The following is an 18039-nucleotide window of genomic DNA, read 5'->3' on the forward strand; positions in this document are numbered from 1 at the left end:
GTTGTATAGAAAAGGCCTTATTAGCCTCCTCATCAATACTTCAGGACTGTAAGATAAGGAGAAAAATAAATCTTGGAGGAATACAACTTGTTTCCTCCTCATAAAAGTTTAATTTATCTCCAAGAAATAATATAATATGGCTAATGCCTTTCATCTATATTTGCAGGAATATCAGCTCAAAATACAACACAACTTATATATACTTTTCAACAGCACTTGACCAAAATAAAATTTCAATTTTTTTTCACTTTCAAGCAGATGTTTTATGTTAATATTGTAAACCTAAATCCAAAAGCTGAAAAAGGAAAACCTGTGAATCTGATACGAAACAGACTATGAAGATGAGATTTTCAATAACTTGCATTCAAATAAGCCAATATTAAATATAAGAATGTATTTAGTGGGATGCCCTGGCACTTGCTAAGGCCTTATCTTATATGCTATTATGAACAATATCAACTTCATAAGGTTTGTATCAGTGGAAAAAGAAAGAATCGGACTTCGATCTCTGACAACAATGCCATATCAAAAGATAAAACTACATTTAGTGGGGAGCCTGGGTTGCTCAGTCAGTTAAGCGTCTGCCTTCGGCTCAGGTCACGATCCTGGGGTCCTGGAATCTAGCCCCACACCGGGATCCCTGCTGAGTGGGGAGCCTGCTTCTCCCTCTCCCTCTGAATGCCCCCTCATGCTCTTTCTAGCACACTCTCAAATAAATAAAATCTTTAATAAATGAAAAGATTTCTTTAAAAAGAACTATACTGACATATCATACTATTTTAAATTTTATTTTCACCTCATTCATTGAGAATGTCTATCTATTCCAATAAATATAAACTGACCAAAAAAACTGTACTTAGTGGGAAAACAATTCAGATGCATAATTCCTTTCCTAATGAATATAAGACTTTCAGGGACATAAATAAAATACACCTCTCGCCCCCACAAACCCAACCTATTAAATATTATTGCTTTCCTTTTCTTGAGAAATCTATTATATGTCTATATATATCTAAATATATGTAGATTCCAACAGATACAGATATAGATAGATTTATGTGTGTGTATTTTTTAAAAAGGGTACCTATTGCAATTGTCAGGTCTCTTCTGAGGGCAAATCCCACTAATCTTTGAGATTCTTTTGACATTATGACAGGAAAGCCATTGTAGCTGGTTTCATTAATCATGTTTTCTATATCATCCACTGTCATATTGTCCTGTGTCAAGACGGCTAAGGGAGGATCATTCCTTCGAGGTCTCATGACATCAGCAGCCAGGGTGGTATGAGTGAATTCTTCTTTTGCATCCAAGAAAGGGTATCCATTTAACCGGATATGCGCTTCATAAATGCCTTCCCTACCAAAAGCATCGCCAACCCATTTACTGGTCATAACAGCAGCCATAAGGGGAACAATGTATTCCAAGCCTCCGGTAAGCTCAAAAACAATAACCACCAGGGAGACAGTCATCCTTGTCACACCACCTGGAAAAAAAAAAAAAAAAGCACCACTGGTCAAGGAGGACAGGGACATGTTAATGGAATTTTTGTACTAGGTATTTGAACATGAATTGTAAATAAAACTTAGTGAAAAGGATTATCATCAAAAACTGCTACTCCTCGGGGCGCCTGGGTGGCTCAGTGGGTTAAAGCCTCTTCCTTTGGTTCAGGTCAGATCTCAGGGTCCTGGGATCGAGCCCTGTATCGAGCCCCGCAATGAGCCCCGCATCAAGCCCTGCATCAAGCTCTCTGCTCAGCAGGGAGCCTGCTTCCCCCCCCTTTCTCTCTCTGCCTGCCTCTCTGCCTACTTGGGATCTCTCTGTCAAATAAATAAATAAAATCTTAAAAAAAAAAAACAAAACTGCTACTCGTCTCTTAGGACAATTATCACTATTTTAATAAGATCTACAGAAACAATGATTTTCTTTAGTTAACACAAAAGACTATTAAAATAACATTTCAAAACCTGTTTACTTCACAGTACACAGCCGACCAACTAAAGCAAGCTTGCCATTCTGGTTTATTGCTATAGCAAGGACATAATTTCACTCTTATGAAAACTGATTATTAGAATTTGGTGAAGCATGTAAGAGCTACCTTTTATGTCACAGCTGCCAATTTACAAATTAAGTTCATATGTGGGTAGAATATTAACACATATTAACACATCTCTATTCTGTATCTTTTCAAAATGAGTAAAATATTTCAATGCCTTGTGATTTCTGTTAACAGGGTAATATCCCCTCCCTTAGAAAACTCATTATTTGTTTACCCAAATCATCTACCCAAGTAGATGGATGAACTACCATCTGTATGCTGATGCCTCATAATCCACATGTCTCACTTACTGTCGCATTTGTCTCATGTCTTCAACTCTGCATACCTTATCTTAATGTTTGCTTGTCAAGTTTTCCCAACCATAAAGAGACTATGGATGACCCACTGTCACAAAAAACACCACACACTTAAAACCAAAATCCTCTTCTTCCCCAAAGAGCTACCCATTCCAACTTCCCTGACTCTAGCACCAGCACAACATTCTTCTTGGAAACCTAGACAGTCATTCCAGATCCATCTCTTTACTTTAACCCAACACCTAGACCCTCACCCAGTCCTATTTGATTTGCTTTGCAAAATATCTATGGGTCCCTTTCTCAATACTGTCACTATTACCAAACTAGTCCAGACTCTCAAGCCTTTGTTCCTTAATTTTAATACTATTTTATCTTACCTCCTTGACTGCAGGCCCCATTACCTTCAATCCACTTTATAAATCATGTTCCCAGGTTAATCTTTCCTAAGTACTACTTTCACCATGTTGCTCCTTTGCTCAAAAACCTACCAGGAGGGCGCCTGGGTGGCTCAGTGGGTTAAGCCGCTGCCTTCGGCTCAGGTCATGATCTCAGGGTCCTGGGATCGAGTCCTGCATCGGGTTCTCTGCTCGGCAGAGATCCTGCTTCCCTCTCTCTCTCTCTCTGCCTGCCTCTCCATCTACTTGTGATCTCTCTCTGTCAAATAAATAAATAAAATCTTTAAAAAAAAAAAAAAAACCTACCAGGAATCACCAGTTCATACTGTATTAAGCTTAAACTCTTCCTTTTGGTTTTCTCACCTAAAAATAGAAGGGAGAAAGAACCTACTATATATTACTTATCTACACAATGCCAGGCATGTCCCTAGTCAGTTCATAAAGTCTTTTTTTTTTTTTAAACTAAGCGACTTATTTTAACCTGGCACTGTGCTAACAACTTTACATGCATTTGATCTCATTTAATCCTCAAAACAGTAGGAGATAAAAAGTTATTATTTCTGTTTTAAAGGTAAGAAAATAAAAAATCAAAGCAAAGGAACACTCCCAAAGTCGTCAAGCTACAAACCCAAAGCCACAATTCTTCCACAGATCTGACCAATTCCATATACAAAGTGATCTCGACACAAATCACTGCCTCTTCATAATCTGGTTCCTTCTCACTAACCCAACTTCATTTCCCAAAAGTATCCAAAACGCACTCTCTACTTCAATATTGTATCTTCAAAGCTCCATGAATACTAAATTTATCCCTATCCCAATTCCTTTGCCTTCAGATGATTATATTCCTCAAAAATAGTCCTCTTCTTTATGTTTTTTTGAAACCCCCCTCCCCACTTTTATTAACATTTATAAATTGGCACCTTCCATTGGTACTATCATTTTAACCCACAGGACCATCAGAAGAGAAAGTCCTCTTCTTTAAATGCTACTCATCTTTTTTTTTTTTTTTTTAAGATTTTATTTATTTATTTAACAGAGAGAAACAAAGCAAGAGAAGGAACACAAGCAGGGGGAGAGGGAGAGGGAAAAACAGGCTTCCTGCTCAGCAGGGACCCTGATGCAGGGCTCGATCCCAGGACTCCAGGATCATGACCTGAGCTGAAGGCAGGTACTTAAAGACTGAGCCACCCAGTCTGCCTAAATGCTACCAATTTTAAGTAAAGCTCATGTTCTACTCTACCTGAACTACATCAGCTCTCTTTTTCTCTAGATTCCTATAACTTTCATAGACTCATTATGTAATACTCATTATATAATCATTAAATTGCTCAGTATTGTTTTCTCAGTTTTGATCTTGTCTCCCCAACTTGACTACACTTGAGGTTGGGCCCATGTTTTATACTCCTTTTTGTATCACTCCCTGCACCTAGCACTGTTGAAGAGAAAGTTGCTGAAGAGAAAGTGGATAACTACTAAATAATTGCTACTTTGATTAAAATGATTCTTTCCTTCACTTGGACTTGATATTGTACTTTTGAAGATCAGTAATTATATAATTTTGATTCACTGAACAAAAATAAGTCAAAATACCAACTATTATTAAATATCATAACCAAAATTCAGCTGACATTTTAAATATAACTATTTTTCACATCCAAGAGAACAATACATAGACTCTTAAGTATTTAATGCAGATATATATTTTTTTATTAAAACAGCTACCTTTCTTCATTTTGCTATAAATGCACCTTAAATGGAGGAGGGCTGGTAAAGAAATCTTCTACTACAGCCTCTAAGTCACTGCAGAGCCACAGCTACTCTGACGCTTTGCTAGAATGCTAATCTCGGGAATCATGCTACGGTCATCATAGGCAAGCCAAGATCCTTGATAGTAAAAGAAAAAACTCTCCTTGGACAAGATTCAAATTAAGCTTATGCTGTACTGAGACGTTTTCTGTCACAATATTAAGTATTACACAATATTTAAAAGATGCTAACCACCATTAAATGTTTGCATTAACAAATGTTTAGAGACAGGCAAAATGAAAACTAGTATTATATAAACACCATATAATAGTAGTACTGTTTCATTTTAGTTTCGACATTCTCTTCCTCTGTCCTGTACCAACCTCACCCACCTCACCAGCTAAGCTTAAACGTGTTCTCACTCTTGTTCTTTTCTCTCTCAGATTCACAAACATCCATCCACAGACACAGTTAAATTACCTAAGCATGCAGCAGCACCAACCATGGCATAAAGGCCAGGTGTAATGCAATCAGCTCCAACCTCACACCACTCCTTAAAGATAAACCAGTCATGGTGATAATAAGCAAGCTGTTCCACTGCAATCCCCACGATCCTTCCGGCAATTGCTCCAATGGCCATGCTGGGAATGAACAAGCCTGATGGCACCTGTAACAGAAACACAGTGCTTAACTGGGCACAGAGTCTCTACTTGGACGCTCGGAACCTACATTCTATGGGCCTGTTTCTAACACTTTTGATTCTTTTCACAATTTATTTATATAGCAAAATCCGAGTACAAATAAAACTAAAGCAAAATACTGTTCTACTGGTACCTTAACAATTTCATGAATTCAGTTACAAAGTACCATGTGACATTCTCCAGCCCAGAGAGAAAATAACCCAAGGTTATTTATCCTTTAGCTCAAAGGTTCCTTAATGCCAGTCCCTAACAAAATTTTTAGTAGTCTATGCTGAAACGGGGAAGGAAAAAAAAGGACAATATGAAGCAGTTTTCACAAAATAAAATCAATTCAGTGAGAAGTACTGTTCTTTACTCCACAATTACATCCTTCCTACATATCTGTTGTCTATCAAATGATAAAAATATTAGATACGATTCCTCTTAAGTGGTACAGTGCGAAGCAGACAATCTTACCAGGTCCTTCAAATATTTTTTAGTGATACATATAAGGAGAAAAATGTTTATTGATCAATTAAATTTAATGAAGAAAATAGGAACAGTAAACATTTTAAGAAAGATCATTTAAAGATTAAAATACTAATAGCTCTAAAATGTTCTGGATAGGAAATAAGGTGAGCACAAAATGATGGCACATTGAACATGGACCAGGATCATTAAAAGGTCATCCAAATAAATAGAAGAGATCAAAATATGTTTTATTCTACTGCCAGTCAGGATTCATCAGCCAGAGCACTGTGCAATGCGAGACTTAACAAAGACTTGCCAATTGTCTCCAGCATCCTGTAGCTCAACTGAAGATGAGAAAGTTGGGATTTACAAAAAATCAGCTTACACAGAAACAGGTGCTTCAAAAGTTGCTCTAACTTGATCCACTATGAAAAAAACTTTTAACTTCAAGGTTTTTCTATTATTTAACACTCATACCCAGTGGACTAAATAGAGAACAATAGAAAAGAAAGAGATCATATTTCAAAAACTATCATGATTTTGTTGAAATTAAGGTGTTATTCCACATAAGTTACATCTGTGAAAGAATATTATCACTAGTGATTATTATTTAAAAAACGATTAGCTGACATTTGATCTTCATATACAGCACTGACAGTCATATAAGAAAATTACACTTATTGGCAAATCACCAATTAATCAACGTTATTCTCACTTTTCCACATTCAAATGAAGTAATGGGCCAGGGCACTGGGCCTAGTTCCTTTAAGTCTTTGATGGAAAAAGACATGGTATTCACATGCTAGTAATTTAACAGAGTCTGCAGTGTCCTTTCAACAAATACCCTATGACATGACAGCGGAGTAATGGCTCCTCGAAGTTTCTATATCCTGATTATTATGAATTCCTTATGTTATACAGTAAGGAGGAATTAAGGTTGCAGGTAAAAATTAAGGTTGTTGATCAGCTGACTTTAAAACAGGAGATTACCCCAGATTACCTGGGTGAGCTCAAAGCAATCACAAAGGTTATTTTAAATGTGGAAGAATGATTTAGAAGAGTTAGGTCAGGATAATGAGGTAAAAAGAAACTTAACTACCCATTGCTGGCTTCGAAGATAGGAGAAGGGGGCCATGAGCCAAGGAATATGGGCAGTCTCTAGACCACTGGAAAAGGCAAGAAATGGACTCTCCCCTACAATCTCCATATATCCCTATGAACAGCCTGATTTTAGCCCGATGAGACCAATTTTGGACTTCTGATCTCCAAAACTGTAAAGAATATGTGTGATTTTTAAGCCACTAAGTTTGTAGCAGTTTATTATAGTAGCAAAAAGAAACTAATGTAAGTGTTTTTAAAACATGATCATGAACTCCCTGGCACTGCTCCCATTAAGAGGCAGGCCTCTGTGACTTCCCAGACAAATAGAAAGTAACATGAGGCATGGTGCATGACTTCCCTAGCCAGGTTAAAAAAAACAATTCTCGGGCACCTGGGTTGCTCAGTGGGTTGAGCTGCTGCCTTCGGCTCAGGTCATGGTCTCAGGGTCCTGGGATCGAGTCCCGCATCGGGCTCTCTGCCCAGCAGGGAGCCTGCTTCCCTCTCTCTCTCTGCCTGCCTCTCCGTCTACTTGTGATCTCTCTCTGTCGAATAAATAAATAAAATCTTAAAAAAAAAAACAAAAAACAGAAAACAATTCTCTTGGGACACTGAACTACCATGTAAGAAATCTAAATGCCTGGAAGGCACCATGCTAGAAAAACCAGAGAGACAGATAGAGAGAGAGTCAGAGAGAAAGAGATGTTCAGGAGCCCAGATGTTCCAGACCCAGTTATCTGACTCTTCCCAGCTCAGGTGGTAGATGACCAGCCTTAGCCATGCCTGATGACATATATGACAGACCACAAAGCATGCCCAGTTGAGTCCTTCTCAAATTATTGACGCAATAGCAAGAGCAAAATAAAGAGTTATCTTAAATTGCTGGGTTTGGGGGTAATTTGTTACACAGTAACAGATAACCATGTTCAACAATATATCCAAAAGAATTCTTTTATTCATTACTTAAAATGAAACACAAAAGATAAGAACTTTTTCAGCCTACACTTATGAAATAACCACTTTTATATAAGCATTGCACTGCTCATTTCACATACAATTCTTAAACATGTCAAAATTACTTAAATAGCACCTCACATTAGCACTTACCTTGATACCAAAAGTGAATACTGTCATGATAATTTTAAATATGAGTGCTAAGCATAACTGCCAGATAGCTGAATATACTCCCAGGCCTGCTGGACGATCAGGAATATCATCGACAATTTTACTGGCATTCATGTCATTTCTGTAGTCACAAAGAGAAGAGGATTCCAGAGGACCGCAGTCTGTAAAAAGCTCTTTGATCAGCTCACTTGTGTTGAGCCTGGTATATGGATTAGGGAAGGCTATCACCGCAGTAATGGCAGCAACAACAATAACTTCAAGAACAGGATACTTTCCAAATCTGGTGGATTTGCGTCGACGACACCAGGCAATATTTGCCCTAATGAAAAAGGCTCCCCAAAGCCCTCCAAATACCCCGAGGAGAATAAAAGGGAACAGTTCAAAAAGGTACCACGGTGTATGGTACTCCACATAAAAAAGGACCAGACGGCTGTTACCAAATGGATTGATGGATCTCAAAACAAATGCAGCCACTAAAGCAGCAAAAAATGATCTCCATAAAGTTTTAAGAGGAAAGTAATAGCTAACCTAAAAAAAAGGGGGGGGGGGAGAAAAATTAATAGTATAATTTTATAAGATGTTTCTCATATAACTTTAATATCATAGTCTAAATTTTTGCTGTTTAACTAGAGTTTACATATAATACATTTTACTGTGGTAAGTAAAAAACCAATGTTTTATTAACTTTGGCTATCACATCATTACAAGTTCCCAATATCAACTGATCAAAAATGTCTATAATAATTATTTCAGATACCTAGCATTGTTTTATTTTCAAAATGAGTTTCACCTCCAATTCAATCATGTAGTTAAGAATAAATGTACCATCACCAACTCCTATTAGCTCATAAAGAAGTATTTGTTTCTTCTACATTAAAGAAAAAAGAGGAAAAGAACACAAACTGGAAAAGTAAATTTTAAAACATTCCTAATCACATTTTTGTGTAAACATGTAAAAAAGTCTTAAGCACCAGAGAAAACAAAAAATATGCCACAGATGCGACTAAAATCATCTTCTTAAACATGAATAACTACCCCAGAAATAAGCATACAAGACAAACTCACAAATTGAGGAATTAATTAAAACTCTTAAATTAAAACATGGGTGATAATTTAATAAACAGTGGTTAAATCCATTTAACTAAGTCAAATCCATTTCTGCTTACTTTTAAGTATGTCAACAAACTTTTTTTTTAATAATCACTTAATATTTATACATGAATAATATTTTTGAGGCTTTTCTCAAGGTAAAGGACACATGTAATGTATTACTCTGTAGGTAAGAATAAGCGAAAAATAACTTTATGAAGTTAAACCTGAAAACTTAAAAACACAGTCTATATCTATTACACTAGCTATAAAACTGAAAAGTGTACCAAAATATATATTTTAATGGTAATTATACACAATGTTATAGTTGTTGTTTTCTTTACCTACCTCTTCCAGGCTAAAAAGAACTCCTCCAATTGGTGCACCAAAAGCCACAGAAACCCCTGCAGCTGAGGCAGCAGATAGCACCTAGAGAGAGGATTTGGCTTATTTCATATATGCTTAGAAATTCAAATATACCAAATGAAAGTTCCTCATGTTGTTTGAATTTTTGAAATGCCTCTTCTGAAGTTAACTCACATGTCTACCCCTTTTCTCCCCAAGCAGAGGCAAATATTTATATCCTCTAAAAAGATATTTTTTCTCTTTTGCTTTAATTGAAAGGACACTCACATATTCAATATTCAGTTAAAAAACATTTGTGTGAGATACGCTATTGTAAACAGGATGCAAAGAAGAAAAGGCAATGAATACAGACAATTCTCAAGATGTTTGGGAAGACCAGTGGAGAGAACAGTAACTGGGGTTTAGGGGAAGAGAAGTTTATTTTTATTTATTTATTTTTTTAAGATTTTATTTATTTATTTGACAGACAGAGATCACAAGTAGGCAGAGAGGCAGGCATAGAGAGAGAGAGGAGGAAGCAGGCTCCCCGCTGAGCAGAGAGCCCGATGTGGGGCTCGATCTCAGGACCCTGGGATTATGACCCGAACCAAAGACAGAGGCCTTATCCCACTGAACCACCCGGGTGCCCCAAGAAGTTTATTTTTATTTATTTATTTATTTATTTATTCATTCATTCATTCATTCATTTGACAGACCACAAGTAGGCAGAGAGGCAGGCAGAGAGAGAGAGGAGGAGGAGGCAGGCTCCCCGCTGAGCAGAGAGCCCGATGTGGAACTCGATCCCAGGACCCTGAGATCATGACCTAAGCCGAAGGCAGAGGCTTTAACCACTGAGCCACCCAGGTGCCCCAAGAAGTTTATTTTTAAATAGAATATAATTTTTTCATATTTTAGAGCTAACTTCTTCATCATTAATAATTACTCCCCAATGTGGGGCCTGAACTCAAGATCTCTGAGATCAAGATCACATGCTCTACTGACTGAGCCAGCCAGGCATCCCCAATAATTACTGTTTTCTAAATTGTAGTAAAATATTGAGAGAACTTAAAACCTACTGAGTTACCTTATTTTCACTACTCTAAATCCTCTGAAAACACCACTGCTGCCAATAGGGAAAGCCTCATTCTAAAGCACAAACAATGGCTTCCCCCTAGTTAAAGAAGACAAAAATATCCACAAAAGCTTTTAGAGATCTTCTCCCCAATTCCCCAGTCCATCACTAGGACATTGCCCACTTCTCAGCAGTGCGAACTACTGAGTGCTACTAGAGAACTACTAGTGCCAACTACACATTTAATTCACTGGACACTTACATTGTAATTACTTCTCTAAGAATCTTTGTTCCTTTCACTATTTCATTCCAGTAAATATCCAAGGGTACCAAACCATTTTACCAAATGGTCAATTTTACATTTATGAAAAAGAAACTGAAAATATTCGAAATTAAATTATATAAAATTAAGACCATGATCTCCATTTTTAGGCTGCTTCTGGCAAATTAAAAATAAGCAAATACTCATTTTAATTAAATTGTACCTGGCTAGGGTGCCTGGGTGGTGCAGTTGGTTAAGCATCCAACTCTCGGTTTTGGCTCAGGTCTGATCTCAGGGTTGTGAGATGGGTCCCCAAGTTGGGCTCCGCTCTCAGCAAGGGGCCTGCTTGGGTTTCTCTCTCCCTCTCCCTCTGCCTCCACCCCTGCTCTCTTGCTCTCTCTTTCTTAAATAAATAAATATTAAAAAAAAAAATAAGTAAATTGTACCTGGCTTTAAGAATGCAGACTCTGCTTATTTGGGGGAGGACAGTAAATTAAGTGATTTTGTTTTTTCCCACTAAAGGATTGTAGACAACACACTTAACTGAATTCCCTGACTGTGCATTTAATGTAACAGAATTTTACAATCAAGCTAACACCCAGTACCCGTAACTCACACAAGTTTTAATGTTCTATAAGTATTAAGAAATTATTTAATTAAAAATGTCAAGGAAGTGAACATAGGAAGAAAGCCAAAATATGAGGCCTTCATGTTTCCAACTAATAAGTAAACTCTAGCCATTTATATACTAAGGTGAACAAAGTTAATGTCATAAACATTACTAATCATCACAGTGTACATCTTAAAATTTAAGTGAATGTAATTTCTATGGCATTTTCTAATAAATTACATTTTGCACTTAAGATGAGTAAATAAAAATAAAAATCTTACCCCCAAAATGTCAAGGTACAATAGCAAGTAAAGGAAATGCACTGGAGAGACAAATGCTGTTTCTCCATTTTAGCCCTAATCTGCTATGCTACAATGTAGTTTGAGGTTATGTTCTGTATGGCTTTTAACATACACACATATCCACAGTCACAGCAGAAATAGTAGTAGTAGTAGGAGTACAGACTTTGGAGTCAGAGAAAAATAAATGTTAATCCATACTCTTGACACACTGTTACATAGTCTTGGACAAGTTAGCATTTTATGCCCTAATTTCCTATCTATAAATGGGGATAATAGTGCCAAGTTAATAGGATTATTGTGGATTTAAATTTTAAAATGCAAGGGATTGTCACAGAGCCAGATACATAATAAGTAATCAATAATGTTAGCGATTTGTGTTAGAGCATAGTACTAGAATCACATTATCATTCAGAGATGGAACTATGATGGTCTGAAGTGTTCCCCTTTCAGACTACTGCCAATGCATGAACAGTGTTTTAGTACTAACACTAAAATGAAGGAGTACTCATTTCATTGAAGAATCAAATACTTTGATAAAAATATTCTACTTTTTTGTTATATTATTAAAACAACAGGATGAAAGGTCCTGTGCGAGGGTCAGAGACCTCTGAGTTCTCAGTATTTAATGATATAAAAATATGATATCTTAAAAACCTAAAGTGCTCTGTATCACCTTGGCCTACAGATTAGATTGGGAAAAAAAGAAGGGATTGGGCTCCCGAAGTGTAGAGCTAATACAAAAGGTCTCAGAAGCCCATTTTTCTTCTAGAAAATATCCACAGCAATGTACAAACATTAGGAAACTCTGTAATACTTAAAGCTTAAAGCCTTCCTAGAAATACTTGGGCTGGCCTTAAAAAAAAAAAAAAAAAGGTAAAGGAAATAAATGCTCGTAAACAGCTGAATAAAGAGGAATTCCTGTATTTCCTTTAGTGTGAATCTCTGATTTAAACCTCAAGAGGTCTTAAAGGCCCTCAGAACATCTTCATGGTGGCAGATAGCTCTTTGCAGATGACACACCTCTCTCGGGGGCATTAGATACTTCCTCCAGAGGAAAACACAGCTGTTAAGACTTCCCAACCCTGGAAAAATACTGATGGTGAGAAATCAGGGGAAAAATAATGTTACATTTGGGAAAAACTTTAGAGGAAGAAAGGTGTAAAGCAAAGCAAAAACAAATGGAAAAAGCTTTGTGAAATTCAACGGAAACCAATGGACACCAGGTAGCCTATCAAAACTTCTCTAAAATATCAGAGTAACTGAGCAGCACTGGGAATTGATTCTAGAAAGACATTACAGATACTCAAAAAGGGGGAAAGAAGCAAGCAATTTTTACATTTGAATGTGAATATAGAATTTATTAAAAAAGTAAAAAGTTAAAAACATGATCTTTACACTAGAAAATTCTCACTGATATAAGTCTATGTAATAGATATTTATCTGTCAAATAAGCCACAAAAGACACTTACCTCCCTTTTTTTAGCTTCATTTGTGCTATACTTTGGAAAGAGGTAGGAAAAAATATTTCCACAGCAACAGGCAACATGTACCAGAGGACCTTCTTTTCCTAAACTCAAACCTGATGCCACAGCCAGTACTAATGTGATGGTTTTAATCATTAAAGTCCATTTTCCCAAGTAACCTCTGATAATGAATCCACTTAAAATAGTTTTAATCTACAAAGAAAAGATTAAAACAGCTTAATTTCCTTTAAGAAACAGGAAAATTAAAGTAATTTAAGTTACTCTCTTGTTTTACTTACAAAACTACCTTGCAAATTTTTCTGGTGGACCATGGAACAATTCAAAAATTTTCAAAAGCTTTAACTATTGTGCTACAAATAATAAATCTAGATCATATTCTAATTCTCTCCTCAAGCAAGGATTGAAGGCAACCCTATCTCATGAACAAAACTAGGATATAAGGCCATGTTAAAGGGAATACAGACCTTAATACAAGGACTGTAATTACATAACAAGGAAAAGGTAAATTTGAATACTTCTGTTGTAAAAATAGTTACATTTTATGTAAAAATAGATACATTCAGACATGCTGTGTCAGAACTTAGGATATTTTGTCTTCTCAGAGTGCCGTTATTGTGTGTAATATTTTCCTATATATTAAGAAGGGCAAGTGACAACAGATAAATGCTGCATGATGATACTGCCCCTTAAAGACATTCTTAATTAACAAAAATTTTTAAATCACTAAAATTAAGTTTCAAAAGGAAATTCATTAGAAAAAGCTGATAACTTACTTAAGACAGAAAAATTAAAGGGGAAAGATGTGAATTTCCATCACACCATTCAATCCTAAGTGTACTCTTTAAATTACACCATTCAAGCCTGAATATATTTTTTAAATTACTGTTGATAAAAAATAAAACCCAAAAGTTTGTACTATTGCCTCACTGTGGTCAAATGTTTATTTAAAATATTAAATGGTTATAAAGATTATCTGCCAAATTCATTATTAACTTATTTAACTAAAATATAGTCATAAAAAGAGTGAATATATTCAAATCAGGTTCACAGCAGCAAAACATCAACTAATCCATCAAAGAATTTTAGGCCACATAATACTTTTCCAGCTTTATAACTGAGTGTTCTGATATTTGTTTAGTCATATGTTAAATTAGTGGTAGAGGAAAAAAAAATCAACCTCCACAGTTAATGAAATGACGATAGAGAAGAAGTTCTTGTGATAATCAGCTTACATTTTTTAAATTTTCTTTCTCATATTACAATTTCCTCAGAAAAACAACTACTTTCCCCCCCAAAGGCAAAAGATTAACATCATAACAATTATTAAATTTTTAATGATATTAAAATATTGCATGGCTTACCTCTGGGATTCCAGAGCCACAGGCATATGGAGCAAATACTTTTACCAGGGAAACAGCAAGAAAGGCAAAACTCAAGGCCCAAAAGATGTACATTATGTAATTCATGATGTAAGAGCCAGGACCCTAAAAAGCAAATCATTTAATAGTATGAATTTAATGTACAGTGCACCCCGAATGCAAGTGCTTTCCATCATAAGAAACTTGTGTGAAACTCATAAAAGTTTCCTGGTTTACTTCCACAATAGTTAAAGCTTTATATGAACAAAATATTTAAGAAGAATCAAAAAATACTTATATAACAAAGAGGCTTAATCTGTTTAATGTTTTCCTAGATTTTTTTTGATACCTAAAATCTTATTGCCGAAAATCAGCTCTACTTTAACTTCTGCCTACCCACAAATCACATTTTGGAAATAACTGAAGATAAAACTGCATTTGTACTGTGACTGCATTCGGCTGCAGTTCTGAAGATCAAGTGAGAAAAAGCATACTGGCCATGTTATCAAGCAAATATATTCTTTTTTGTTCAAAAATTCAGCTAGAACAAAATTTTTAAAACATCCTTATGACTAGGTAACTATATGTATTATACAATATTCTAACTTTTACAATGTACTTCATTACAGAAAGTCAAGAACAGTAATCATTTAAATATAATGCTACAAAGAAAAATCTATGGATTTCTTTAAAATGTCTCTAGTTACAAGGCTTATTTTACTAAACATTTTGATAATTTATACTTCCCAACAATCATGTTATGTCAAGCAGTTTTAATAATTTCATACTGACTTTGTGATTATACAAATCCTACTGCACTTCTTTTCTACAATAAGATATATTTAATGTCATAATTGAATAGACTTAAATGTGACTATGTAGTTAACTAATAAAGAGCTTCTTGAAACTTTACATTTTACTCGCTGCAATGTATTCTCCTATTTTCCAATCTATCCTATTACATTTCACTTTTAATATAGTTGCAATCATCTAATATGTGATTAATTCTATAATTGTGAACTGAAGACTCATTTAGCTATCTCAATTTTTAATTCATTTCAAACCCAGCAAGACTTACTTCTGCTTGACCTATGATTAATTCTGCCCATGTTTTCCACTGTGGGCATTTATCCCTCTCTTCAAATGTTGTTTCATTAGATCCCCAACAACACTGTTCATGGTTGTACCACAGTGCACTAAGGCAAATGCCCTCCTTGAGATCAGTCATCCAATCAGCAGCAATGTCTATTAATCCAGCCAATGCCCCTGTAAAAACATGTTGAAGGGAGTTTAAAAAAAAAAAAAAAAGTTAAATCCATTTTGGGAGTGTTAAGAACTACCAAGTTAAGAGGTTCAAAGAAAGTTGGGGATTCCCTATACATAAAGGGAATATTATATAAATTTAAATATTATATAAATTTAAGATTTTTAAGTCTTAGGTATAAGTAAGTTTATATTACTTCTAAAAAAGTATAGACAGCCACTTTTTAATATAAAATGGCTATTCTTCATTTGAAATTAAAACTAGTTACATTATTTAAATTAACTGTGATTTGTAATAAAGGTTTTTAAAAGATACTAAAACATCTTTAAAAGACAGCTAGCAGGAGGTTCACAAATCAGGTTATTAAAGTCTGAGTTTTTACTATTATGTTTCAATATGAAATTTAATAAATTTACAAACTATCTCAATATCATTAAAATTTAATGTTCATTAGAAATAATTAGTGAAACTCATAGCACTAGTGAATCACTGTGACAGACTGTTTTTTCCCTTAAATAACAAAAAATTAAATATACCAAGATCATTTTAATGACAGAATACAAAAAATATACAACTTTGTGGACAAAATCTAAGACCTTCTCATCATATAAAAAGATCAAAAGGTCACATACACAGTGGTCACAAAATTCTTGTGCATGTCAATTAGAGGTGTCAGTACTTCCCTCTAGATTCCACATAAATTTTAATTTTCCTCATGTTCTTGCAGACGTAATCTTCGATGGTGGAAACTGAGAGTCATTAAAAGAGTCCTTAATGTTTGCTTTCAGATCTTCAACTCCTACTTCTTAAAATCTCACACATAGGCACTTTGTGGGCTCCTGACAGCATGGTAGTTAAAATGCAGACTATTGAGCTGAACTGCCTAAACGTAAATCTTTGCTGGGCCACTTACTAGCCATACAACCTCAGTCATGTTACCAAACTCTCTGTGCTCCAGGCACCTCATGTGTAAAATGGTGGTGACAGTGGCGCTTATACCACAGGACTGCCATGCAGTTTACATACTTGTAAAGATTTCAAGGCAGTGCATGGTACATAGGAAGCACTCAAAAAATAAGTAGCTACTTATTATGATGTTAATATTAAAAGATACTTCATTATCTGGACCAAACCACCTATTTTATAGACACAGAAACTGAAACCCAGAAAGGTCAACCAAACTGCATAAACAAAGTGACAGAGCCAAGACTAGACTCTAAAGCATCCTGCCTCCTAGCAGTCTTAAATTTAAGAAGATTTCTTGAAACAAAATAAATACCTTTAAAAATGCAACAGGACCTGAAAAAAACACTGTGGGAAGGAGGGGAGAACGATTTATTTTTCTGTTAACCAAAAAAGGATTACATTAAAGTTTTTCTTTACCTGATGCCAATCCTGTTAGTGTTACTACTAGCCATCCTGACCATGCATCATATAAACTTTTTGTCATTTCCCATGCTGATTCTTTCTTTTTGCTGTTGATCTGAAATTAGAAATATTTATGCTTCATTTTTCAAACTATGAACAGAAGCCACAATTCTAGAATCTAACAATTTTTTTTCAGTTACTATACACGAGATAGTCATCTATAAACTAAATCATGGGAAAGGTGAGTTTGGGGCAGAATCACTACGTCAGACAGTTGTTACACCTGTAAACCAGATGATAAACAGCTATCCAGAGATCTGCATTTTTAACAAAAACCTCAGGATTTAAGAGCAAGGGGTCCATACACCACACAGAGTCTGGCCTACACTGTTTTAAATTGAATCAAATTTAGCTGATACATAACTTTTATATCAACAGAAATAAGACATTATGGCTTGAAATGTTTGTCATTTCCTAACTACTTTCTGGTTCTAGCAATTAAGTGGATTATAATGTTCTTTAAAACAAAAGTTAATAACAGTATTATGCCCATAAGTACAGTATAGAATCATCATGTGACTAAAGGGCCTGCCAAAATTTATAGGCCTGTAAATATGCAGGTATGCGGAATTCTAATCCCATTTGTAGGGTCCAGAGGCTCTCTTCTATCACTTTGTAAGGCAAAGGTGTCCTCTACTGAATACAGTGGAGGAAGTGTGATTAGCAGGATAGGAATAGATTTGATTTCCAGATCTCACTAGACTTAAGACACAAGAAGGCAACTCTTCTTCTCTTAGTAAGAAAGTACTTTTAAACCTATCCCTAACTAGCCCAAACCTCTTCCATTCTATTAAGATTGTTTAAAAAGCCATATTCTTGGGCTGCCTGGGTGGCTCAGTCAGATAAGCATCTGCTTCAGGCTTGGGTCATGATCCCAGGGTCCTAGAATAGAGCCCCACATTGGCTCCCTGCTCCTTGGGTGGTCTGCTTCTCCCTCTCCCCTTGCCTGCCACTT

At 35.6% G+C, this 18039-nt stretch overlaps 1 protein-coding gene across 5 annotated transcripts in view; it reads right to left on the reverse strand.

Moving 5' to 3' along the window:
- The window catches only part of CLCN3 (chloride voltage-gated channel 3), a 102281-nt gene that overhangs the window by 14507 nt on the left and 69735 nt on the right, over positions 1-18039 (reverse strand). For all 5 annotated transcript variants that reach the window (XM_047717698.1, XM_047717700.1, XM_047717701.1 and 2 more), the window contains 8 exons: positions 17040-17139; positions 15471-15658; positions 14396-14518; positions 13020-13226; positions 9308-9388; positions 7853-8398; positions 4977-5163; positions 1085-1483 (listed from right to left, as the gene is read on the reverse strand). In XM_047717698.1, the coding sequence (XP_047573654.1) occupies positions 1085-1483; positions 4977-5163; positions 7853-8398; positions 9308-9388; positions 13020-13226; positions 14396-14518; positions 15471-15658; positions 17040-17139 (1831 nt within the window). The remainder of the gene's footprint in view (positions 1-1084; positions 1484-4976; positions 5164-7852; positions 8399-9307; positions 9389-13019; positions 13227-14395; positions 14519-15470; positions 15659-17039; positions 17140-18039) is intronic.

Source organism: Lutra lutra, chromosome 2, assembly GCF_902655055.1.
Source record: "Lutra lutra chromosome 2, mLutLut1.2, whole genome shotgun sequence".
NCBI classification, from domain to species: domain Eukaryota; kingdom Metazoa; phylum Chordata; class Mammalia; order Carnivora; family Mustelidae; genus Lutra; species Lutra lutra.